We start from the raw sequence: 27,284 nt of genomic DNA, 5'->3' as shown, positions 1-27,284 counted from the left end.
CCATGATGGGACATCACAGTTGTAATCCTGCTTCATTTGCTTTCCTGATTAGCTCAGGAGCTTGTCAAAGGGCCTGGAAGCCCTGCCTAGCTCTGCCTAAACCAAAAGTTCTAGAAGGTGAATATTGGGGTACTCCTGAGGAAAACCACTCCCCTTCCCCACACAAGTCATAACAGCTAGCAAGTACACAGCCTGTAAGATAACCAAGAAAGCAAGTCACCACTTTCTTGAGGTCACAGACTTTATTCCTACAACCACAGCGCTTGAGTACAACAGGCAAGAAAAGAGAGCTTCATCTGAGAATGTCTCTCATGGGCAAGACTCTGTTCAGGGGAGGGTGGGAAAAGAGGACAAGAAAATCAAGCTCCTCTGGTCCTATGAACATAACACATTTACTCCTGCTAAGACACAAATGATCTGAAAACCCTCTGGAAACTGAGCCTGCCTGCACAGCCTCTGGAACAAATGGCAGACAAGCCATCTAGCACAAAAGGGAATTCAGACCTATAACAGAAGCAGCAAAGTGTTTAAAAAATAATAATCAATTGTTCCAGGACTCACAAACAGGCATTTCTAAGGGCAAGTGCATGCCCAAAATAAGTACTGATGCTTCCTGAGAGAGCTGACATAGCATTACAGAGTTGCTTCCCTGCTTCAGTCTATGCCCTCACTTGCCCACTGAACACTTAACTTGGGTTTGGGATATGGCCTTCAGGTCACTGTTCTGGGCGCTAATGGCTCTTTGCAGTCTAGGGGCACAGCAGCCTGAGGTTGACCTGGGCCCTGTCCCATCTGCCTGGCGGTCGCAGGAAGTTGCCTGCACCCAGAGGCAAAGCTCGTCCTCAGTTCCAGACAGCTTGTCGGGGAGGTGGTGTGGGTCAGCACAGGCCCTGAGTACTCCTGGATGAGGGCAGGGAGGGTGGGCAAAACTTTGGAAAGCCAAGCAGGGGGAATCCTGGGTAATGGGCAGGGTCCTGTTCACTGGATGGTCAGGCAACGGTGGTTGAAGAGCTGGGTGATGACGGATGGGTCAGCCACGGTGGACATGTCCCCCAGGTCGTGGTCATTCTGAGCGATCTTCCGAAGCACCCGCCTCATGATTTTCCCTGGGGGACCACAGGCTTCTGGTTACCTGGTGATAACACTGACCCATTCCAGCCCTGCCGAACACTTCCATCCACATACACTCCACCACCACTGGGCCTTGGCAAATCCAGTCCCAATCCCTCAAGGCCTCTGGACATACCTGAGCGGGTTTTAGGCAAGCTGGGTGCATTCTGGATGTAATCCGGTGTGGCAATGGGGCCAATCTTTTCTCTAACTGTAACCAACAAATCATTATGCATTTTTTCAGTACCCTTAGCCAGGCTGCCCAAAACCAAGGCAGAGATGGCTTTGTTTCCAACCTATTTCCTCTTCAAGGTTTTGCCCACAATCATTCTCAGGCTCATTTCTGTCTTTCTCTCTTTTAACACATTGTCTCTTTACACTCTCATTTTATATTAATTCACCTTCATGGAACTCAAGCTCTAGAATCAGCCTGCTAGAGTTGAAATTCCACTTTACTAGCAGTATGGCCTTGGACAAGAGATTTAACTTCTCTGAGCCTCAATTTCTTCATCTTTAAAGTGAGAGCAACAATAGGATCTATTTCATGGAGGTGATTATAGAGATTAAATAGATTAATGCATTTAAAGCACTTAGCTCAGTGGTGGCACAGAGAAAGAATTCTATAAATGTCAATCATTATTAACCTAGTAGAGACTGGGTGGGAAGAGGGTAGTTAGCCCCTAAGGCCCCCTGGGGTCTGTTTGTGGTTTGAGAAGCAGCTCACTATAGCCCTTCCCCAGCAACCTGGGCCATCAGGACAGACCTGAAAATCCCTGCCCAGGGAAGCTCCTTACTCTGTTTCTTGAGCTCCTCAGTGAGGGTGGAGCTGAAGGTGTGGCCATCGCACAGGGTGACAAAACAGTAGAGGCATTCGCCCTTCACAGGATGAGGGTGGCCAACCACAGCTGCCTCTGCGACAGCCTCATGTTCCACAAGTGCTGACTCTACCTCTGCCGTGCTCAGCAGGTGTCCTTGTCAAGGGAAAGGAAGTGCCATGAGAGAGATCCCAGCCCCTGTTCCATCTGTCCCAATAAGGCAGTCCTGGTCTGGTCAAATGGGGAAGGCCTTTCATTCATTCCTCATAGGACATACTTCAGTTGTCCCACCATCCGGACATACTTCAGTTGTCCCACCATCCTGGTTCCACTCCTCCAGGTACATTTCAATGTTTATCACTCTTCTTCCAAAACCTGGGTCCAGAACTGAATGCTTGCTGTACTCCAGGCATGGTCTGGCCAGAGGATATCCTGGCTCTCTCAGAAGGCTTTGGCTGGGAGTTGCTGGGAAAGCAGGGTAAATAAGAAGGGAAAATGGTCCCTGGCCCTCACCAGATACATTCAGCATGTCATCAATCCTGCCAGTGATCCAGTAATAGCCATCCTGATCCCGCCGGCAGCCTGGGAAGAGAAGAAATGTGCACCATAATAAGTACCCCACAGTAGGATACAAGATCCACGTCATCAAACTGCTACACCCACAGCAATAGCCTCCTAACAAGTCTTCCTGCTTCTGCTCTTGCCTGCTGTGGTAGCAGGCTCCAAGATGGCCACACTGATCTCTACCTCCTGGTATTCATACCCCTGTGTAGTCCTCTTTCTCAGTGTACTAGGGTTTGTCTTGTGATCAGTCTGAGTTTGGCAGAAATGATAGGATGTCATTTCTGAGATTAGATTATAGAAGTCTGTGGCTTCTGTGTTGGTTGCATTCTCTCAGATTACTTGCTCTGGGGGAAGCCAGCTGTCATGAGTAGCCCTATGGAAAGGTCCATGTGGCAAAGAACTGAAGGTTCCTGCCAAAAGCCACTTGAGTGAGCTTGGACGTGTGTCTTCCAGGCTCAGTCAAACCTTCAGAGGACTACAGCCCCGACCACAGGTTGACTGCAACCCATGAGAAACTCTGAATGACAACCACCAGCTAAGCCACTCACAGATTCCTGGTCCTCAGAAACTGTATGAGATAATACAATATTTGTTGTTTTAAGCTGCCAGGTTTGAGGGTAATTTGTTCCATGGCAATAGATAACTAACATACTGACCTGAAGTCTATTCTCCATAAAACAAGCAAAGTTATTAAATAATAAATAAATTCTTATCACTTCTCTGCTTAAAACCCCTGATGGTCTCCCACTGTACACTGGATAAAATCCAAACTCCTCACCATGGCTCACGAGGCCCTATCTTATCTCCCTCTCCAACTTGATATGAAATTCTTCCCCTTGCTCACTACATTCCAGCTACACAAGCTTCAGTCTATTCCTCAGACATTCTAAGCTTGTGTCTCACTGGTACAGAACATTCATTCTTACTCCAGATTTTCCCATGCCTGCCTCCTTCTCACCCTTAAGGTCTCTGGTCAAATGTCACTTCAGAGAAACCTCTCACTATCCCATCTATGGTGGCCATCCCTGCAGTATTTATTTGCTGAATTATTTGCCTGTCTCCCCTTACTTGAATGTAAGTCCCATGAGAGCTGTACTGTGCTTAGATAAGTACATGGACATAGTAGGTGGTCAATAAATATTTATGGAAGAATGGATTGGTGGGTGGACACATGGGCAAACATAGGCTCCAGACATGAGGATACACATGACATAGTAATACATACTGCCATATGCCCCATCTCTTTCAGCCTAGGAGCAAGGGAAATAAGAACTTCTTCCCTCATACATCAAATCTCAGATGGCACCATGCTGAGTGCCTTCCTGCAACACTCATTCTTATAATCTTCTCTGTAGTTCTGACTGAATATTAGACGCTGATATATAAGACACAACCCTAACCAACTCTTCTTGGAAATGAAAGGGGACAGTATGTATCTCGGTGGGAGGTTTGGGAAGGGGATAGCCAAGGCTCACCATCTCCTGTCACATAGTACCCGGGAAACTTCTTAAAGTAGGTGGTCTCAAAGCGTTCATGGTTCCCATAGACTGTGCGCATGATCCCTGGCCAGGGCTGCTTGAACACCTGGAGAGTGAGGAAGACACAGTGGTAACATCTGCTACACTGTCTTACAGGAAGGCAATTACAGCTTTGTCAAACCTTAGGAGAAATAGCCTGAATGCCATTCCTGAGAAGTAGGACAAAGTACAGGCTTTGGAGATAGACAATCCAGGCTTGGAATCCCAGCTCTGCCACTTACTAGCTGTGTGACCCCAGGTAGGTAATGTTATCTCTCTGAACTTCAGGATCCTTATCTGTAAATTAGAGAAAATAATCTCTACCTCCCAAAGTTATTGTGAGGATTAAATTAATAGTATGTGGAAGCTGCCTGGCACAATGTTCTGTTAGTAATAAGCATTTAGTAAATTTGAGTCTCCTTTTAGGTAATCCCTCAGGGATGCCAGTCCAGTTTGATGCAAATGAAACAATTATATAAAAATGTGGGACCCACACATAAGTAAGTAATCATTGCCCCAATCAATAATATCCTGTGGCAGCAGATTGACAGGATGGATGAAATTCTAGGCTAAGAGTCAGAAGACCTGGATTCAAGTCTTGCCCTTGTTACTAACTTGCTCTTAATAAAAATGAAGTGCGGTGGAGGGTGGGGGCTGATGATCTCCTCACAACTGTTAATAAAACAATCACAACAACAGCTAACATTTATCAAGCACTAACTGTTAGGTTCTGTGCTAAGTAAAACCTTCACATGGATTATCTAATCAATCCAGCAACCACAGGAGACACAGGTACTATTATAACCCTGTTTTACAAGTGAGAACATTTAGGTTCAGAGGGGTTGGGTAACTTAACTAAGGTCACAGAAGAGGCAGAACCAGGATTTGAACCCAGGCAGGTTGACTCTGGAGCCTATATGATTTTCCACGATGTCTTCCAGACCCGAAAAGGCACCATCAGGTATCTTTGAGCAGAGCCCTTAAGAACTTTGTGGGCCAAAAGGCAGAGAGGCAGGCAAAGTATCCAGGATTCCCCCCTAGGGTCTCTCTGCAGATGATAAACCCTCAACCATGGAGCTTTAGCCAAAAGCAGCTACCGGGAAAGATTAGGTTCTAAGCTCTAAAGGAGAGTCCAGTACCCCTTTGTGGACCCTCCCCCGCGCCTCCTCCTCACTGAGCAAGGGCCAGGATCTCACCAGATAACCTTCAGCTTCACCTTCCAACTCTTCCCCAGACTCATTCAGGACTGCAGGAGCTACACCAAAGAATGGGAAGGTCTAGAAGCAAACGGGAGACAGGACCCACAGAGAGGAATGAGGCAACTCTGACTCAATTCTCTACCTCTCCTAAGGAGCCCCAGAGCCCCAAATTCCTCACACATATCAGTCCAGTCCCCCACTCTCTACCTAGGCCAAATGCCCCAAGACTCTACTTCTGCCCAGCCCAGGACCAGCCAAGGGAGCCTCACTCACAGCAGAACCAGGCTTCATGGGTGTGGCACCAGGGAGGGGGGTCAGCATATGGCCACCCTGTAGAAGTCAGAGATCAGAGGTTTGAGTCAGTCTTCCCACACTGTCCCTGAGCCCCAGCCTTCTGAACCCCTTACTCACTGTCTCTGTCTGCCAGAAGGTGTCCACAATGGGGCAGCGCTGGGCACCTACCACCCGGTGGTACCACAGCCAGGCCTCAGGGTTGATGGGTTCACCCACTGTGCCTAGCACCTGTAAGGATGCCCGGCTATGCCTTGGGCAGGGGAATGGGGAGAGAGGAAGGCTCTGAGCACCACTGGGAGCCAGGAAGACATGCACAGGCTCTTCTCCTGCCCCCTCCCCTATTCCAAGCCAGGGTGTTAGAACAATGGAATGGAAAAGACTGTGCACGAAAGGCCAGCACCAGCTCTGAGGGACACCAATGGGGCAGCAGTTGGGAAGGGGTCTCACCTGGTAACAGGCTCATCTCCAAACTTCATGAGTAGGCGGATAGCTGTAGGTGCTGTGTAGAACTTGGTCACCTTGTACTTGTCCACAATACTCCATAGGCGGCTCATGTCCGGGTATGTGGGAATCCCCTCAAACTGACCCCAGTAATGGCTGGTCATTTTTGGTCCTTCTCAATAGTCCCTCCATTCCCCTGCCATCCCCTCAGGCTCAGCATTTTGCCCTTTCTGACAAATCCATGGCTTCACTCCCTTACCAGACAAGCCAAGAGACCTTCCCAGTCAGGATATACAACCCCCTAAGAACTCCTCTTTCTCCAGGAAACAGGTCATTGTATAAGTCCCTCTGCCTCTAGACCAAGTGGCTTTGGGAGGTTGTCACCCAGGATCATCTTGTCCATCCCCTAAATAAACCAAGTAGCCCTGAGTCCCAGCACCCTGCTTACCAAAACACTGGTGGCACCGTTGGCCAGTGGCCCATAGGTGACATAGGAATGGCCAGTGATCCAGCCAATGTCTGCTGTGCACCAGAACACATCCTCCGCATGGAAGTCAAACACATACTTGAAGGTTGTGGCCACATACAGCATGTAGCCCCCAACTGTGTGTACCACACCCTGGGGAGAAAACAGGGCCTCAGGTTGGGGACTTGGGCTCACCCCGACTGACTACCAAATAGGCTGGACAGAACTAGAGGAAAAGCCTTCTCAGGGATTCTGGTCCTGACAGCATCCCTCTCACAGCATCCATCTCTCTTCCACCCTCTTTGCATGTTCCCATCTCACACCCCACATGTATTTATAGTCAGTCCATCATTCACACCCACACCCTAAGATGGTATTTCTGAACCACCCACATTACTCTCACATACATGAACAGTTCTAGTACACTCACATCTAATAGTGTCTCTATTGTGTGTTTGTGCACACACACTCAATTATATGTTGACACAGTGTGAGTGGAAAAAAAAAGATAATCTTCTTTGCTTACTCCATCAGTACACCATCCCTAGGAAAGAGAGGCCCAAATTGTGTCTCTAAAGGTCCATTGAGGAATATCCAAAGCATGTGGAGAGAATAATTTATGGATGGGTGAGTGGATGGTAGAGTGACATATCTTTCAAGTCAACAGACGAGTCAGAGTTTTAAGTGTTTCCAGCTCCCACACTGTGCCCTGGGAGGTACCAGATGTTAATAGTGTGGCAAGTGGAAGGGACTGAACTCTAAGAGCTGTAGTCTAGAAGGCCAAGGGTGATCCCTGTGCCTACTCTGGGCCTCGACTTTACAGGCAACTTTTCTTCAACCAAACCATGTGGGTATGGGCAGGGAACATAGATGTCAGCCACATGGATTCATCCTTTCCTCCTTTTCTGGGCACCATGAAAGCTTCCACCTGAATGTCTCACCCTGGGCCTCACCACCAGTGATTGAGGATTTATGTCAATTTGATTTAGAAAAGGTAACATGCCATTTCTTTTTTTTTTAAGATTTATTATTTATTTATTTATTTTACTTTCTGTCTGCATCGGGTCTTAGTTGCGACATGTGGGATCTTCATTGAGGCATGCAGGATCTTTCATTGTGGCACGTGGGCTTCTGTCTAGCTGTGGTGCATGGGTTCCAGAGCACGTGGGCTCTGTAGGTTGCAGCACGAGGGCTCTGGTTGCAGCACAAGGGCTCTAGTTGAGGCATGCGAGCTCAGTAGTTGTGGCACGCGGTCTTAGTTGCCCCGTGGCATGTGGGATCTTAGTTCGAACCCACGTACCCTGCATTGAAAGGCGAATTCTTTACCACTGGACCACCAGGGAAGTCCCTAACATGACATTTCTGAAACTCAGGGTTGTACAGTAAAATTCATGTCATTACATGCTTCCTCAGAAACTCACTTCTCACCCCTACACAGTGTATGTGTACACACACACACACACACACACACACACACACACACACTTGCCTTGGGTTTGCCTGTGGAGCCACTAGTATATAGGATGAAGAGTGGGTCTTCAGCATCACACCACTCAGGCTCACACTCATCCCCTGCCTCTTGCATGAGTTCATGCCACCACATGTCAACCCCCTCATTCCAGGAGATCTGCAAGGGGAAGAAGATGGGAATGGGCAGGGAGGAACTGTGAACAGCTCAAGCTGGGTGTAAAAGACACCCCTACTTAGCACCTGGAGGGGCAGGGTGGGACTGGCAGATGGGGGTCCTGGGAGGGAGGAAGGGCCCTGCAAGGGTGGAATTGGGCAGAGAGAATAGAAGCGGAACAGGAGGCTTCTTTGGTACTTCCAGCACCCTGCTCCAGAGCTACTCTCACCCGGCCTCAGGCTAAGGAGGGCCCCTCAGCTGGTCCTTTCTCATTCTTCAATTCCTAGCTTAAATGTCACCTTCTTGGAAAGGCTTTCCCTGAACAGTATCTGATAGGTTCCCATCCCCACCCTCACCCCTGCTATTATTCTTTTTTTTTTTTGGCCACGCAGTGCAGCTTATGGGATCTTAGTTCCCTGACCAGGGATCGAACCTTGGCCCTTAGCAGTGAAAGCGGGGAGTCTTAACCACTGGATCACCAGGGAATTTCCACCCCTGCTATTATTCTTGATCACAGCACCTTATTTCTTTCCCACACAGCACATATTTCCAGTTATTTTATTTAGCTGTTACTTTATTTTGCTTGATTACTGTCTCCCCAAGTAGATAGTAACCTCTATGAGTGCAGTGGCATGTCTGTCTTTCCCACCCCTCCCACCAAATCCCCAACACCTAGTAAAATGCCTAGAACTCAAAAGGCACTCAGTAAATTTTGTTGGATGAGTGAATACGCACACACAAGCCTACATACACACGTATGTACTTATGGGACTAGTGGCTCATCAGCAGGAATGTGGACACCACACAATTCAGAAATGCAGAATTAGTCAGAGCCACAGGTAAGGCGGGTACCTGGCCCCATTAGTTAGTAGCAAAAGAAGTCAACAGATCTTAGTCCAAGCATCTTTTTCTGCATGTCTAGACATCATCCACATCTGGAGGTTCCTACCCCAACTCTGCTCCTGCCTTTACACCACTGGTACCAATGGGCTTCTCATAAAAACACTTGCTTGAGGTTCCATTCAGCAGGAAACCTTGTCTTAAGTTGGTGGAAAAGGACCAAGGTAAATTTCTCCCAGTAGAGGGATGTCCCCCTTATACTGGCATGTGTTTGATAACTACTTCTGGATCTGTCATCCTGACATTTTTCTAAACTCTCTTTGAAACTGCTTTACTTTCCCAGTTATATCACCTGTTTGAAAAAAACGGTCTTCTGAGTCTACTCTTTCCTGAGTGAAGTGTGTTCCCTGAATTTGTCCAAAAGTTGCACTGGATTTAGATTCCCAGTTCTGCCACTTCCTAGCTGTATATGACCTTGGGTAAGCCACTCTACCTCAAGTCACTCATTTTTAAAATGAGGATAGTCATTCTTGCCCTAATAGTCACAGGATTTGGGGAACCTCAGAAGAGAACCGTATTACCTAGTAAACATGAAGCCTTGGATTGTCCTGGGGTGTAGGGAGGACTGATGAATGTCATGAAGGTGAGAAGTTATTTCAGTTCCGCTGAACTCCTCTGGGAGATGAAATAAGAATGTGATGATGGGAACTACTGGGGGTTTGCTACAGCTGTCACGAAACTCTTTCATATTCATTAGCTTCTTGTTCTATGGCCCTGGCTGGCAGGTAGACATGATAGTGTAAGAGAAACACCCTACTCCCATTATATGGCTCTATGGTAATTTACTGTGTCCATATTTAAAAACCCCAAAGTTTTAGACAACACATACCTTGATAAATTATAAAATTACAACTCCCCTCTCTCTGTACTATCTGCCCCTTACTCTGGAGAATTTGAAGCTTCTGACACATAAGGATCATAACAATCACAAGTCCAGGCCAAGAGAGGCACCATTAAGAAGAAAAAGAAAGAAGAGAGAGAAGCTGCCCACAGCTAGGAAACACAAAAATACACCCTATTTTTTTTTTACTGGAATAGCCATATGGGTCTACACATACATTGTCACATGGATAATTTTTTTCCCACCAGATGATCTGCTTGAGATGAGGACATTAATGTATTTAAGCAGAAGTGCGTCAAGAATGCTTGGGCAGGGGCTTCCCTGGTGGCACAGTGGTTGAGAGTCCGCCTGCCGATGCAGGGGACGTGGTTCGTGCCCCGGTCCGGGAGGATTCCACATGCCGCAGAGCGGCTGGGCCCGTGACCCATGGCTGCTGAGCCTGCGCATCCGGAACCTGTGCTCCGCAACGGGAGAGCCACAACAGTGAGAGGCCCGCGTACCACACACAAAAAAAAAGAATGCTTGGGCAAATGGCGCTGGTCTACAGTGCTGGTGTGAGTTGTCATAGAAAAGGCACTAGGTACAAGTAAGGGCAAAGCATAGTTACACTGTGGCAGTGAGGGGACTCTTGTAATCTTGTAAAACTGTTTCTTTTGTGGGTGTGGGTAAGAAGGGGTGGGGTGGGTACTCCAGGTGTGGAGCTGATAACCAGCACCAGGAAGCAGGGTGAGCTCAATTAGTGGCACATATGTTGGTTGTGAATTAGGTGTATACTTATGAGGGCCCAGTGCTTTGAACCAGGAAAAGGTTTGAATTTTCTGAAATAAGAATCGAGGAGTTGGCCTTTGTTATTGGACCAGAATAACCTTAGGGAGGGCAGCCGCCAGGTGTGAGAGAAAAATATGAGGAAGCTCATAGGTAACATGGTTGAGGAAGGTACCTGCCAACTGTACCAGGCTCTCCCTTGAAGATTGCTTAAGGATGAAGGGGTTTGGAGCTCTGCCAAGATTTCTGCAGCTTTGACCGCAGTCCTCAGACCTGGACTTTGTAAGCCAACTTTTATGGTCTTTGGTTTTTTGGTAACTGGCTATTTTCACCTTCAAGAAACAAAAATCCAGGAGCCTGTGACCTGAGGGTCTCAGGTATTAAGAATTGTAAGAGTCTATTTCTTTTCTAGATTCCCTTTTAGAAATGCCAGCCTGGGCTTCCCTGGTGGCGCAGTGGTTGAGAGTCCGCCTGCCGATGCAGGGGACACGGGTTCGTGCCCCGGTCCGGGAAGATCCCACATGCCGCGGAGCAGCTGGGCCCGTGAGCCATGGCCGCTGAGCCTGCGCGTCCGGAGCCTGGGCTCCGCAATGGGAGAGGCCACAACAGTGAGAGGCCCGTGTACCGCAAAAAAAAAAAAAAAAAAAAAGAAATGCCAGCCTGTCTGCTATATTAGAAATGATAAAAGCTAACACTTATGGAGTAGTTACTATGTGCCAAACACCTTACATACATTGACAAAACCCTATCAGGTAGCTACAGTTTTATCCTTATTTTAGAGGCGGGGACACTGAAGCAAGGGAGGCTAAGTAACTTGCCCAAGTTCCCACAATAGCAGGTGACAGAGCCAAGGTTTGAACCCAAGTAGTCTGGCTCCAGAGCCTATACTCTAACCACTAAGTTTGTTTCCTTTTTCAAGAGAAAAGTCTTAGGTCCCTGCCTGAATTTTAAGATGAAAGCATTGTCTCCTGGGAATCAGATCTGTCTCCACCATGCTAATGAGAATAGAGAAAAGGGGGATTATATTTACCATTAGCCTAAGAGGTAGATCATAGCAGATTTAGAGTAAGACACCCTAGGAGGATGGTAAAACTCAGAGGAATAGTGGCTCTTATGTTTTGTTTTAGTAAGGGAGGTGGGTTCCTTTAAAGCATATACTCTCATCTCTCCATTACTGATAAGGGAATTGAAGCCCAGAGAGAAGAGGTGACTTATTCAAGGTCATACAGCTAAAAATTGGTCTCTGGACTCCAAGCCCAGTCTCTCTCCTATACTAATTGGCTTTGAGTTCCCACTTAGAGATCTCCCTTCTTAGAACCACCTACAATGTAACTTTTGTTCAATTTAGCATTTAATTATATCAGAGTTTATAAATCCCAAAGTAGTTTATAAATATATTTAGGAAGCTTCTCTGCTGCCCTATGTAAAACTTAGGTTTTCATTTGTAATACACATCTAACTGCCCAACTTAATGGTGAATTCCCAAGGTCAAGGTCTGTACCTCCTCTACTTGTTCCTCCTCCTGTCTCTCCTGGTTCTGCCTCAACTAAGTGCACAGTAAAAACTTTCTGACAAGTTTACTTGGTCCTCTCTCCCACAGTGGTCCTAAGCAGGAGGAGTGAAATGGAATGTCTGTGGCTACCTCTCTGAGATCCATGCTCTACGCCAACTCAGAGAGGTAGCAACAAGCATTTGGTTTCATGACCCTTCAGAGTGACTTAGATGGCAAAGGACCTAGAAGCAGAGAGAAGGGGGTTAGGTCTGGCAGCCACCTCAATGGGGCAAACAGGCAAAGAGCAGATGGACACACAAACAAGCATGTAGGGAAGCAGTGCCCAAGGCAGTGCAGAGGTGGATACCTGGGGCCAGATGCGCTTGGGTTTCTCTTTCAGCTTACCCTGTTAAGAGCCCACGGAAAGGGTGGTGAGCAGAGTCTGAGGATACGGGAGTGGGAGGGAAGGGTCACTGTGCCCCAAACCTCTGGCTGCCTCTTTTCCCTCAGGCCCCTCTCTCACTGGTCCTCCCAGCCTGCATTTTCCTGATCCTCTACACAGCCCCTATACACTCAGAACCCCTAATGCGGACAGGGGTCTCCAATCTTCCTAGACTAGACTGAAGTCTCTCTAGCCCTAAGACCACTCGGAGCCCCTCAAGTCACAGAGTCTCAGGAACCCTCTGTCCTTCTGGACCCTGGAGCTTTCATCCTTCATGCCCCTTAGACCTGGAGGCCACCATTGGGCTTTTCCATCAGAAGCGTGTATCCAAAGCTAATGAGGGCCATATCTTGAGGGGAAGATCCTGGTCCTTCCATGGTGGGACCACACAGGTAGCCCACCCTAAACCACAGCCCAGTAATCAAGATGACTACAGATAGTCACCCAAGTCAGCCCATTTCTAACCCAAGCCCAAGCCCTGAACATCCCTTGTGCCTATTAGAATACCCCAACGAGCACAGGAGTCTTCCTCACAATCTCTCATGCTAAGTTCCCAAGGTACAAGGGGCTCCCTACCTACATCCAAGGTCAAAGTCCCCCAGCTCCCAGCCAGCCCTGCCAGAGGAGCCATTCCTAGGATTGCTCCCAGATCCTCAGCATTATGATGAGGAAACAAAGAAGGACATCGGGAACTTCCTGGGCAGGAAGAGGGAGCCACTTTGAGCCCAGAGGAGGGCATAGAAGTACCAGACTCACCTGCACATCCGGGCATGGCCTCTTAATCGGGGGGGACTGGCTGGGAGAGTCACCTGTGCCCAGTTCTGCCCGCCCCAGGTGCTTGACCACAATGCAGCATCTCACTGGGAAACCCCTGGAGGAAAGAAAAGCCTGAAGTGGTGGGCTGGTTGGCTCAAAAGAGAATTTGGCAAGACCCACCCATGTCCATCTAGGGTAGGAGGGACAAAAGGGACCTGGCACTGGGGAAATGCCTAGTCAACTCAAGGCAGTAGCCAGCAGACCAAACACACTTACTTCTCCCGACACTTCTCCAGGGCCTCGTCAGCCAGCTCCTTCAGGTTCACAAGCTTTTCCCCCCTGTAGAAGGCATCTTTGGGGAGCAACAGACATTCCAAGCCTTAGGAAGGCACCACACTCCTAGCCCTTTATCCCTAGTGAGCACAATGTCCACAGTCCTCCTGGGTAGGCCTGTTGTCTCTGGCTCTTCCAGCTGATTTGAGCTGACAGAGGGTAAGCTGAGGTGGAACCAGGAGACGAAGGGTAGGCTGCCCCTACCCTTTATGCCGAGCAGTCCCAAATACCAACTAGCTGACTGAAGACCAAGACTTTGGGTGTGGGGGGTTTTGGAGAAGGGGTGAGAGAAGTAGTCACCTGTAGTGATGAGAAGGCTGCAGCTGGAATCCAGGATCCGTTCACAAAGAGACTCTGAAGAGAAGCCCGCAAACTAGGGAAGGGAAGAAAGACTGAAGGAGAGGGCGACCCAGGGATCGAGTGAACAAGGAAAGGAGTCACTTATAAAACCTTCAGGGTCTCTAAGCCAAGGTCATAGAAGAAACTGGATAACTGATAAGGAACCTATGACATTCTAAACTCCTTAGTCTGGTTCTTAAGACCCTCCATCATCCAGGCCCAACCTACTTCTCCTGAGCCCTATCCCCCACCAGGCCCCTTTTTCCAGCCCAAATTCCTACCACAATGGAGTGCAGAGCCCCAAGGCGGGCACACGCCAGCATGGCTACCACGAGCTCTGGTATCATGGGCATGTAGATGGCCACTCGGTCACCCTTGCAAATGCCTGCAGGTAAAGGACACAGACCATGGACCATGGTGGACCCCACCTGCTGCTACGTGCTCCCTCTCATCCAGTTACCCACTGCCACACCCCCGCCCCCGCAGCTGACCTTTTCGGTTCCTCTGTTACCAGATTCCTTCTATTCCTTGTCTACTTCCCCCAAGTCCTCAGATACCCCAAGGCTGGGCTTTCCAGTCCTTTCCCCATATCCCCACACTCACCCTGTTTTCGGAGAACATTGCTGAAATGACACACTTGGACCAGAAGCTCACGGTATGTGATCTGGGTGGTCTCCTCTGGCTCATTGCCCTCCCTGAGATACATCAGAAAGAGCCAGTCATTAGGGAGTATGACCTCTTCCCCAAACAAAAAAATAGAAACAGTCATAAAATCCATTCAGTAACACCAAGGCCTGGGAATGTCCCATGAGGGTGAGTCATCTGCCACCACACCTGGAGCTGACTGGTCAGATACATTGACTTTACAAGGTATTCTTTATTCACAAGCTGTGTGTCACAGGAAAATGCACTGCCATCTCTGAACCTCATTTAATTTGATAAAATGGGATGATGGTTTTCTCTCTTCCATCCTAGGCATGTATTAAGGAGAACTTATATCATGGATGTGATTCTTCCTGAAAGTGATGTCAACACTGCACTGGTGTTACTCAAGTGGGGTCTCCAGATCACTTGTACCCAAGTCACCTAGGGAACTTGTTAAAATGTAGATTCCTGAGCCCAAACTTAGAATCACAATCACAACGTCCAAGAATCTGCTTCTTTACTACAAGCTGGTATAAATAATCAGTAGGTTATATATAAAATACATAACTAATAAGGACCTACTGTATAGCACAGGGAACTCTACTCAGTATTCTGTAATGGCCTACATGGGAAAAGAATCTAAAAAAGAGTGGATATATGTATATGTATAACAGATTCACTTTGCTGTACACCTGAAACTAACACATTGTAAATCAACTATACTCCAACAAGAATTTAAAAAAAAAAGAATCAGTAGGTAATTCTGATGCACATTTAAAGTTAAGACTCACTACCCTCTATCAGCTGATTTCTACCTCCTCAGCCTTGCCTCCTACTCCTGTCTAGGCTTCAGCCTGGTTTCTTTCAGTCATTCTTTCATTTATTCATTTGCTTATTCAACTCCTATGTGCTATATATATGTATAGAAATAAGGCACTGATGAACAAGATAAGCAAGATCCCTGACAACATGGAGCTTATATTCCAATGATAGTGCAGGAAATATACAAGTAAAAAATATAACCAAGATAATTTCAGATTTTGATAAACATTATGAAGGATATAAAGAATGACATAATAATGACTGAGAAATAATTTTCAAAAAGACATCTTAAGGAACTTTCAGACTGTATGCAAAGATTTAACTATAAGAATATTCCCCTCAGTATTATTTTTCAATTTTATGATTTTCAAACAAGTAATACATACAAATCGTACTGCATAAAAAGATATGTAATGATAAGTGTCCCTCCCACCCCTAACCTCCAATCACCCTGCCTCCTGGCAACCATTGTAACTACTATGTTGTGTAACTTTCCAGAAATAGTCAGTATGCAGACAGGGCCACTCCTAGTAAGATGAAGGGTATAGGGCAACTGAACTAGTGAGGAGTAACCAAGAAATCACTTTGGAAGAAGGCTACACCGTTAGCATCTTTCATAAGGTCCTTGGGATATCGTTGAAGATAGAAATTTAAAAAATGAATTTAAAAAACTGAATTTTAATCCTGTTCAGAAGAGAAATAAGTACTTCACAGTCCCCAACCAAGCACGGAATGGGGATGTGGGAAAAAGCTGCTTCAACGATAGGACAGGCCTATTAGACAAGCATATATACATGCATTTATGTTTATGTATTCTCTTTTTTTCTATACAAATGATGGCATACAATACACACTACTCTGTATCTTGTTTTTTATTAAATATAATACACATCCAATAAACTGCACAAATCTTAAGTATAGAGCTTGATCATCTCGCTTTATTCTGAAATTTAACAATATATCTTGACATTATTTTCCATTAAGACTTACAGTGCTATTTCATTTCTTCGTCATCTGCGTAATGTTCCACTGTTTGTGTATGCCATAATTTATATTTAACAAATAAATATTTCAGTGAATATCTTTTTTAATATGTCATTTACTCACTTGAAAATATACCTGTAGAATTAGTAGAACTGAAATTGTTGAGTCAAAGGATATGTACATTTCAAATATTCATAAATATTAGAGGATAGCTACTTTAAGTAAGATGGTCAGGGAAGGCCTCTCTCTTTTTTTTTTTTTTTTTGGCAGTACACGGGCCTCTCACTGTTGTGGCCTCTCCCGTTGCGGAGCACAGGCTCCAGACGCGCAGGCTCAGCAGCCATGGCTCACGGGCCCAGCCGCTCCGCGGCATGTGGGATCTTCCCAGACCGGGGCACAAACCCATGTCCCCTGCATCGGCAGGCGGACTCTCAACCACTGCGCCACCAGGGAAGCCCCCAAAGGCCTCTCTCTGGACAGATGATATTTGAGCTAAGACCCAAGTAATGAAAAGTAGGCAACTATGTAAGGTCTTGGGAAGAGGATCCTGGGCAAAGAGAACATCAAAATTTGGAAAGGCACTGAGGTGGTAAAGAGCGTGGCCTATTCAAAGAACAGAAAGGAAGCCAGTATGGCTGGAGCATAGTGAGCAAGAAGCGGGGTAAGAATCAGAGGTAGGCAGCAGCCAGATCACATAGGGCCTTGTAGGCATGGTAAGAAGTCTGAATTTTATTCTAAGTAGGTTCCGCCTGGCTTCCCTTATACACAAAGGCCCACGTCCACACTCTTAATCATGCCATTGCCCCTGCTCAGAATGCCTTCCCACCTCCTTCAGGCTCCAGCACCACGTAGTCCCCCCATAAAGGTCATTTTGTTCCCTCTTCCTTACTACCCAGGGTACTTATGAAGGAGGTAACTGAAACTCAGAGAGATGTAGTAACTTGGTCCAGGTCACACAATAATAGGTGGCAGAGCCAAGAACAGATCCTCAGTTCTTCTGATTTCAAGTCAGGACTCTTTCTCCTCATGCTGTGAAGGACAGCGACTAGCAGGGAAGCCAGGCCTTTGGAGATTTCACAGAAGATTATCAGCTTCTTTCCAGTTCCTGGCTAGATGTGTTAGTTACTATCCTCTCCTTGGCTTAGCCCTCCTAGGGCTGAGAGGAGACAAGCACAGAGTGCTATCTAAAGTGGGAAGGAACGGGGAGAGAGGAAGCTGGCAAATGGCCCTGAAGGTCAGATGCGAAAAAGCCATTTCCAAAACTGGCTCACTGATGAGTGGCACACCAGAACATCTCTAGTTACAGCTAAATGCCAACATATACAACACACCCATGCAAACCAGCTGACCTGTATGCATTCACATACATAAAATCATATATACTAATATAAAAACACTGTAGGGCTTCCCTGGTGGCACAGTGGTTGAGAGTCTGCCTGCCGATGCAGGGGACACGGGTTCGTGCCCCGGTCTGGGAAGATCCCACATGCCGCGGAGCGGCTGGGACCGTGAGCCATGGCTGCTGAGCCTGCGCGTCCAGAGCCTGTGCTCCACAACGGGAGAGGCCACAACAGTGAGAGGCCCGCATACCGCAAAAAAAAAAAAAAAAGAAAAAAGAAAAAAACACTGTAGAAATACAAGCTGCTCATTTGCACACATAGGCACAAATAGTATAAGCATATGGACCTTGGCAAGTGTATGTATGCACCACACATTTATATACCCACGTATGTGTACAGCTTGCCCCACCAGAAACTCTCTATCACATTATTCTGTTTCATTTTCTTCATGGAACTTTCTATTACTTGAAATTATCTCATGTATTTTATTCACTTGTATATTATCTGCATCTTTCACTGGAATATAAACTCCATGAAAACAAAAACCTTGTCTGTTTTGTTCATTGCTACATCCCTAGCACTTAGAATAGAACCTGGTACATAGAAGGTGCCCAGGAATATATAAGCACAAACCTATACAAGAACAGCTTACTTGAGCCCACTTCCAGTTACACACACAGAGGGTACATCCCTCTCCCTGGCCCTGGGCTTAAGTTATACATTATTGATATAGGCACCTTACTCCTTCCAGTGTCTTCTTTCTCTGACATACACACCCAGCTGGGGCCCCTGGCTGGTTGGGAGAGGGGAGGGGACAAAGTACTAGTCTCAGCCCTCTAGGATGTTAACAGATTTTTCCTTTGTGACCACCTAGAGGCGTGGGATAGGAAGGGTGGGAGGGAGACGCAAGAGGGAGGGGATATGGGGGTATATGTATACATATAGCTGATTCACTTTGTTATACAGCAGAAACTAACACAACATTGTAAAGCAATGATACTCCAATAAAGATGTTAAAAAAATAAAAGAACATCCAATTTAGTCTCCTAACTCCAAAGAAATCCAAAGAGTCCATTTGCTGTGCTCAAGGTCACATTGTACAATAGGTTGTGGCAGATCAGGGACCAGGACTCAGGGTCCAGGCCTCTTTTTTCTATACTAGGAGCTGCAAACTCAAAAATCAATAGGGTTCAGGGACTTCCCTGGTGGCGCAGTGGTTAAGAATCCACCTGCCAATGCAGGGAACATGGGTTTGAGCCCTGGTCCAGGAAGATCCCACATGCCACGGAGCAACTAAGCCCGTGCACCACAACTACTGAGCCTGCGCTCTAGAGCCCGCGAGCCACAACTACTGAGCCCATGTGCCACAACTACTGAAGCCCCCACACCTAGAGCCTGTGCTCCGCAACAAGAGAAGCCACTGCGATGAGAAGCCTGCGCACCGCATCGAAGAGTAGCCCCCACTCGCCGCAGCTAGAGAAAGCCTGCGTGCAGCAACGAAGACCCAATGCAGCCAAAAATAAATAGATAAATTAATAAAATTAATTTTAAAAAAAGAAAGTGAAAAGACAACCCACAGAATGGGAGAAATATTTGGAAAAAAAAAAGAACGAAATTTCGCCATTTGTGATAACATGGATGGACCTAGAGGGTATTATGCTAAATGAAGTAAGTCAAACAGAGAAAGACAAATACCATATGATTTCACTTATATGTGGACTCTAAAAACAAAATAAACATAATGAAACAGAAACAGATTCATAGATACAGAGAAAAAACTAAAGGTTGCTGGGGGGGTGCTGGGCAGGGGGGAAGGATGGGTGAAACAGGCAAAGGAGCTTAAGAGGTACAAACTTCCAGTTATAAAATAAAAAAGTCTTGGGGATGTAATGTACAGCATAGGGAATATAGTCAATAATACTATAACTTTGTATGGTGACAGATGGTAGCTAGACTTATTGTGGTGATCATTTTTGTAATGTATAAAACTATCGAATCACTATGTTATACACCTGAAACCAATATAATATTGTAAGTAAATTATACTTCAATTAAAAAAAGCCTAGGTGAAATATCAATATGTGTCAAGTGTAGAAAATGATATGTTTGGAATGTTTCATAATTTAAAAATTTGAATCATAAGTAAATAAAACCTTTTAATATATCCAAAAAAGAAAATAGCAGCATATGTGCAATGACACTTAGTTTTGGGGGTCCAATAGGGAGAGGCAGGGACTGGAAAACTGGAGAATACATGCTCTGGCAAGAAGAGACATCTAGTACTTAAACTTAGTGTCTATTAACTTTGCCCTCTGGGAATAAGGTCTCAATGTTGCCATTTTTTTCAGTTTTTCAAAGAGGCCTGAAATCTGTTTCTAAATTTTTAAGTGTTGACAATTAATTTTTTAAAATTAATTTTTATTGGAGTATAGTTGCTTTACAATGTTGTGTTAGTTTCTTCAGTACAGCAAAGTGAATCAGTTATACATATACATATATCCCCTCTTTTTTCGATTTCCTTCCCATTTAGGTCACCATAGAGTGCTGAGTAGAGTTCCCTGTGCTATACAGCAGGTCCTCATTAGTTATCTATTTTATGACAACTAATTTTTAAAAGTTTTAAACACTGTGGTCAAACAAAACTATTAATGAGAGATTTAGCTGATGGGCTACAGATTGGGAACACTTGCTGTAGACCCAACTACTTCCCTCTCACCTGGAGGCCATATGGTATGGAACAACTCAAAGTATATAATCTTCTCATATTTTTCTTCCAGGAAAACTTCTGCAACTACCTTACCCTTATACTCTCCAAATTTTACTGTAATCCATTACTGATTCAAAATATATGTAGAATTAGACTACTTCCCTTCACATCTACTTCTACTATCATAGTCCAAAATCACCATTAGGTAAGTCAGATCATGTCATTCCTGTGCTCAAAATGCAAGTCCTCACACTGGCCTGCTAGTTCCTACATGGTCTATTCCCTCATTACCTCTGTCCTCAAGTACTCCCATTCTCTCTTCCTCTCCCTCTCTCTCTATTCCAGCCACACAGCCTCCACACTGTTTGGCAAGAACACCAAGCACACTTTGCCTCAGAACTTTTGCCCTCTACTTGAGCATTCTTCCCCCAGATAGCCACATGACTTATTCCCTATTTTTGAGTTATTGCTCAAATGTTGGCTTGTCAGTGAGGTCATCCTTGACCACTCCATATAAAAGGGCACTTCTTGTCCACCCCGCAGCCCCAGGTGCTCCAAGGTAACATCTTCCACGAAGTCTTCCCTAGTTTCTCTTTTCCCCCACCTACCTCAAAGCTGAAAGTTCTTTCTTCCTTCCAAGTCCCTTTATCTCACTTTCCTTGTGATCTGTTGGTTTACCTTGTATTGCATTTATTGGGGCCTTATCTTTCCCCTTATACCCTGGGTTCTTGGAGGGCAGGGATCATGTCTTCATTTCTGTCTCCTCTGAGCGCAGTAGGCACAGTAAGTACTTAAGGTTCGTGGTCAAATCATTGAAAAACTTATAATTGATTAATGACAGGGAAGACTAGAGCTCTCCTCTTAATATGAGAAGGATAGTCATTAGATTGGAGATTTTAGTTCCCTAGACTAGCAGAAAAGTAAGGCACAAGATAGGAGGAAAGAGCTGAGGAAAAAAATAGGTGGGGAAAACTGGGTTCTTCACAGAAGCATCAGAAGGCAGGATCTAACCTAGTGGGTTAGGTCTTCCAGAGGAGAAACATCCCGATGAGAGTAGTCAAACTTGTTATAAGAGGAAGACTGCAGAAAGAAAAAGACAAATATCGTATGCTAACACATATATATGGAATTTAAGGGGAAAAAAATGTCATGAAGAACCTAGGGGTAAGACAGGAATAAAGACGCAGACCTACTGGAGAACGGACTTGAGGATATGGGGAGGGGGAAGGGTGAGCTTTGACAGGGCGAGAGAGAGTCATGGACATATACACACTAACAAACGTAGTAAGGTAGATAGCTAGGGGGAAGCAGCCGCAAGGCACAGGGATATTAGCTCGGTGCTTTGTGACAGCCTGGAGGGGTGGGATAGGGAGAGTGGGAGGGAGGGAGATGCAAGAGGGAAGACATATGGGAACATATGTGTCTGTATAACTGATTCACTTTGTTATAAAGCAGAAACTAACACACCATTGTAAAGCAATTATACCCCAATAAAGATGTTTAAAAAAAAAAAAGAGGAAGACTGGACTGATCTGTTTAGCCTGGAGGTGAGAAGATACTGAGAGGCATGATAGTAAGTCTCAAATATCTGTATCTCTGTTGCCTCCACCCTAGCAGAAGCCACCTTCATCTCTTGCCTGGATGACCACAATGGCCCCAAACTGGTCTTCCACTTCACTCTTGCCCCCTTCCAATCCATACATAAACCAAAATGACCTATTATAGACACAAACCAGACTACAGCACCTCCTGCTTAAAACTCTTTAGTGTCTTCCATTGCATGTAGAAGAAAATCCAAACTTTACTATGTCTTGTATCTTCTCCAACTCATCTTATGTCATTGTCCCATTCTGCTTAATAGACTCCAAACACATTAGCCTTCTGACCGACAGAACATGCCATGTTCTTTTCCTATCTTTCTTGAACTCTTTGAATGGTTTTCTCTACCTCATGTTTCAGATCTCAGTTTAACTGTCACTTCCTAGTGAGGCTTTCCATGACCACCCCAAGTAGCATTAGTCCTTCCTGTTATTCTTCATCACAAAACTGTATATTTTTTTGTAGCATTTTTCTCAAGCTGTAATTATTTTATTTACTTATTTACTTTTTTTTTTGCTAACTGTCTGTCTCCCCTACTAGACTGTAAGCTTCCTGAAGGCAGAGACCATGTTAGTCTTGTTCACTGCTGAATCCCCCGTACCTTGCAAGGAACCCTGTATATAGTAGATGCTCAATAAATACTTGCTGAATGAATGAATGAACCTGAAGGATAATTATGGGAAAGAAGCAGACTAGCATTTTGTAATTATAAATGGAAGAGCTATGTCAATTGGGAGAGTTCAATATAAGGAAAGCCTTTTTAAATGTCAGAGCTGTCCAGAAGCATAGGAGTGTGCAGGTTGGACCAGGGAAACCCTGACATCTACTTGATCATTCCTGAGGGAGGGAGGTCCTTGGAATTTTCATTTTATAAGCAACCATGTGATTCATGTTCAGTGAAGTTTGAGATGACCTTTAAGGCCCTTCCAACTTTGAGATTCTTTGATTCTGTAAAATTAAGAAATAATGTGTTCTATGATCCATAAAGCACTGCACAAATGTGAAGCACTTAGATATAAGTATACCCTCAAGTCACTTTCCCTTTCACCAAGGGAGCAGGGAGTGGGTGCAACATAGCTTGACCAATTAGCAGCTTAATGTTCCCTCTGGGTACTCCTGGCTGAACAGGGAAAAAGGCTGGAGGAGGAGGTGGGAGGAGGCAAACACCAAAGACTGAATCCTAAATCACTTAGAATAGCAGAGAAGGATAGGGCTTTTGATGTTCACCACCCTTATTTACAGATGAGAAACCTAATGCACAGATGGGAAGTGATAGCCTCGAGGTTACTTAGCACATTAGTAGCAGCATTATTCTAAAGCAGTGCTATCCAATATGGTAGCTACAAGCCACATATAGCTATTGAACACTTGAAATGTGGTGGAGGAACTGAATTTTAATTTAATTTAATCTATTTTAAATATTAACAGTCACCCGTGGCTAGCTCTAGAGTCTATATGTCTCTAGTTCAGGGCATTCTCCTGCTAAATGACATGGCCTCCAAAAGGGCAATGTTGTTTCCAAAACCAGAATTAGCATAAAGAAGAAAATCAAAGTGTAGGAGTCCTGAGAACTGTGGGGTTAAAGTGCACCAAATGTGGATTTTAGTATAGCTATGATCACCCAAGAGAACTGAAAACATACATCCATACAAAACCTTGTTCACAAAGTTCGTAGCAGCATTATTCAAGATATCAAAAAGTGAAAACAATCCAAATATACAACTAAAGAATGGATAAATAAAATATGGTATGTCCATACAATGGAGTATTATTCTGCATAAAAAGTAATGAAGTACTGATACATGCTACAACATGGATGAACCTTGACAAGATTATACTAAGTGAAAGAAGCTAGACACAAAAGACCACATACTGTATGATTCTATTCATGTGAAATGTGCAGAAGAGCGAAAGCCATAGAGACAAAAAGTAGATTAGTGGTTGCCTAGGGCTGAGGCAAGGAAAGTTGGAAGAAAATGAAGAGTGATTGTTAATGAGTATGGGGTTTCTTTTTGCAGTGGTGAAAATGTTCTAAAATTGATTGTGATGATGGTTACACAACTCTTTGAATATGCCAAAAGTCACTGAATTGTACTTTAAATGGGTAAACTATATGCTATGAATTATATCTGAAAAATTTTTGAACTTACTGTGGTTTTGATTAGAACTGCAAAAAGCACACAGATTAATTTGGGGAAAAAAGCAGACATCTATACAAATCTTCCTTTCCTGAAAGATTGTACCTTAGCACTATTCATTCATTCATTCATACTGTTCATTCATTCATACTGTCTCTTTCTATTTGCCTAAAGACTTGCGACTTATTTGTTTTATTTTTAACATTATAGTCATATGTATACACCTGTTTCCCTCACTGGATTGTGAGTTCCTAAAGGCAGGCAGGACATCGTTTTATCTGTTTCCTCCTCAGTGCCTAGCAAACAAAGTTTGACACGCAGTGGGCACTTAATACATAATTGTGAAATGAATGGATAAAAATATGAACAAATAAACTCTGCTCACATGATCAGCCAGATCTAGGCTGATCAGAGTGAGAAAACATGGAAGGAAAGAGGGGATAATAGAGGATACAAATGAAGAAGACAGATGCTAAACAGGCAGCGGGAAACAGACATAGAGGAAAAATATTTAAAACTTATGGAATGGGATTTGGAAACATATCAAGAAGAGTTTCTTGAGCCCCTACAGTGGGCTCAGTTCTGGACTCTATGCCATGGAAGAGACTGGAAGAAGCCCTTGGATATGCAGTTCAGGTTGTGAGACACATGCTTCGCAGTTTGAGCTATAATTACACCCTGTTCTCCTGCCAGCTATTTTCAGGCTTTGCTCCAGAGACCTTGTGCCTGTTCGCCCTGCCCAAAGTGGCTTTGGTGACAGTTGGATTCCATATGTCTTCTCTGTTGAGAAGGCAGACCTGGGCCAGTATAGAAGTTAACCCTTTTCCCACTGCCTACATGCCTGTTTACAGGAGGGAAATCATACACATTCATTCCTACTATCCAGTTGTTCCTGGATGGAACAACTATGCTAGCCTTCCTCAAAACAAGTGAATGAGGGCAGCTCTCTTAGCTCCTTTATTATCATAGCATTTGGAATGCTGCCTTAAACAGGAATATGCCTGGGTTAGAAAAAGAAAGTGGGAAGAACAGCCAGGAACAACATACTACATGTACATCAAGTCTCTCAAGTATAACAGACACATGCAAAAATATTCACTTCAATGGTTCTTTGTTATTTAGGTAGATATCATAGTTTAAGTCAGTAGTTTTCAAGCTAGAGTACTCTATTCCTGTATGTACCTGAGCAGGAAAAGTTTTAAGAGAATAAGTGTCCAGAGACTCAACTTTCATATGTAATCTTTCCTAACATTGATCTAAGTTGGCTCTCCTTTCCCACTTTCTTTCTCCCACTTTATAAAAAAATGCCATCTCTCTCTCTTATCCCAAACCTTATTATGCCTATACAATGCTGAGGTTAAAAAAAACCCTCCAGAGTGCCAAACAAAGGGGCAGTTTGAAAACGCATAACTTCAGAGGGAGAGCCCCAAGAAAGCAAATCAGAGAGCTTCCATAAGAAATCAATATTGAAAGGAGTAACACCTTAATTGACAAACTCATGGCAAGTCTACTTGCCTTATTTCTCCTAGAATTATAATTCAGAAGTTAAATAGTTATCACAGGTCATATATTAGCATAACTGCTTTAACTGAAAAAGAAGTTAGGCATTTTCTAACAAAGTAAATCTGATTTGGCTATGTTGACAGTGAGAACTGGCTGTTCAAATTAGGTAATATGATAAACATTTTCTATAAATTATATGAGCTAAATTTGCAGTTTCAAGATTTTGAAAAAGATATATAAAATATATACATGTATACAATAAAAAACACATTGGAAATTAAATTCTTTGCAATTATTTAATATTACAATAAAATGTTTAAATGTGAACTTTAAAATGTGTGAAGAGCTACATAATTTTTCAAAATTCTTTTAGGCATTAGATTACTAATCTAACTAATTATTTTTCAAAGACACCCTGCCACTGCCCACCACATCAGAAACATCTGAGGAGGTTTTAAAAATACAAGTCAGAAGTCTTACCCTCTGAAAATTCTGATTCAATAGTCTGGGTGGGGTCCAGGGATCTGGATTATTAACAAGATCCTCAGGTAATTATTTGGAGTCACCAGACCTAGATTATTGTTTACCCCTAATTCAATGTATGAATTTGCACAAAATTTCCCCTCTTTTCTGAGCCTCTGTTTTCTTCTCTGTAAAGTATGAGATGGGAGGAAGGAGTCAAGAAGAGGGGGATAATCACTAATGTATCTTAGACTCCTTGATTATCATTTCTTCCTTTCAGAGGCAGGAGAATGGGTCTTAAAAGTCAGTTTCAGAGAAATGAGATTATACTTGGGAAAAAAAAAAAAGAACAAACTTAGCTGAGGTAGATAACAAATAAATAAAAATAACGAAACCTGTATGCCTGCCTCGCCGGTTTTTGTGTACATCAAATAAGAATCCAGCTAATTCATTACACGAGTACAGTTCCCTCACCTGATCTTCACAGCTACTTTTGCAGTAGGTAGAACATGTATTATTATCCCTGTTTTAAAGATACAAGAAATCCAGAGGACACGATTGCCAAGGCCACACAAGGAGAATTCAGGAGAAATCTGTAACTAGGTTCCAGGTTTCTGACTTCCAGGCTAGTGTTTGTTCCACTATACCAATTTGGATTATACCTAAATGAACACGGAGAAGCCTCTCTCCTAAGAATCTCCAGGAGTACTGTAAAGAAGCTGAGAAGACTCCCATCCACTTTGAGCTTTAGCCTATGGTCAAGATCATACCCACCAAGACCTCTTCAGTATTCTGAAGATTTTGAAAGATCCAAAACCTCAGGCAAGGAAACCCACATATGTCTATATTCACAATCCTTGGCAATCAATGCTCAAGTGTCACAGGAGCACTTGTACACCCATTTGCTCCTAGAGACATTCCCCACTCCCCCTGGAAATAAGGAAAAACACATTATCCGCAACATTTCCTTCCTAAATAAAATTCTGGCTCACAAGTAAAAATCTTGCCCCCATCAGGTTGTGAGCTCCGTGAGGACAAGGACCAGATTTCTCATGTTTATTGCTACATTCTTTGTACTTTGTACAGTGCCTGACAAATTTCTATAAATATCTACAAAATTAATTTTTTTAAAACCTGCTGTTAGAAGCTAATGGATTGTCCATGGAGCATGACTATCCATAAGTTG

The 27,284-nt window shown here is 44.4% G+C and overlaps 1 protein-coding gene across 2 annotated transcripts in view; it reads right to left on the bottom strand.

Moving 5' to 3' along the window:
• Positions 1-227: 227 nt before the first annotated feature.
• Positions 228-27,284, bottom strand: part of ACSS2 (acyl-CoA synthetase short chain family member 2) — a 47,681-nt gene continuing 20,624 nt past the window's right edge. The window contains exons 3-19 of one of the 2 annotated variants that reach the window (XM_065893613.1): positions 14,502-14,593; positions 14,180-14,283; positions 13,860-13,932; positions 13,503-13,578; positions 13,227-13,341; positions 12,396-12,434; positions 7,896-8,033; positions 6,389-6,559; positions 5,947-6,080; positions 5,617-5,749; positions 5,479-5,535; positions 5,203-5,283; positions 3,965-4,073; positions 2,439-2,507; positions 1,905-2,081; positions 1,247-1,321; positions 228-1,106 (exon numbers count right to left, since the gene is read on the bottom strand). In XM_065893613.1, coding sequence (XP_065749685.1) covers positions 979-1,106; positions 1,247-1,321; positions 1,905-2,081; positions 2,439-2,507; positions 3,965-4,073; positions 5,203-5,283; positions 5,479-5,535; positions 5,617-5,749; positions 5,947-6,080; positions 6,389-6,559; positions 7,896-8,033; positions 12,396-12,434; positions 13,227-13,341; positions 13,503-13,578; positions 13,860-13,932; positions 14,180-14,283; positions 14,502-14,593 — 1,771 coding nt within the window. In that variant the 3' untranslated portion in view covers positions 228-978. The remainder of the gene's footprint in view (positions 1,107-1,246; positions 1,322-1,904; positions 2,082-2,438; positions 2,508-3,964; positions 4,074-5,202; positions 5,284-5,478; positions 5,536-5,616; positions 5,750-5,946; positions 6,081-6,388; positions 6,560-7,895; positions 8,034-12,395; positions 12,435-13,226; positions 13,342-13,502; positions 13,579-13,859; positions 13,933-14,179; positions 14,284-14,501; positions 14,594-27,284) is intronic. The other variant, XM_065893614.1, reaches the window with a different exon arrangement.

The sequence above is a fragment of the Phocoena phocoena genome, chromosome 15 (genome assembly GCF_963924675.1).
Source record: "Phocoena phocoena chromosome 15, mPhoPho1.1, whole genome shotgun sequence".
In the NCBI taxonomy this organism is placed as follows: Eukaryota; Metazoa; Chordata; class Mammalia; order Artiodactyla; family Phocoenidae; genus Phocoena; species Phocoena phocoena.
This window is presented reverse-complemented; position numbering and strand designations above follow the sequence as displayed.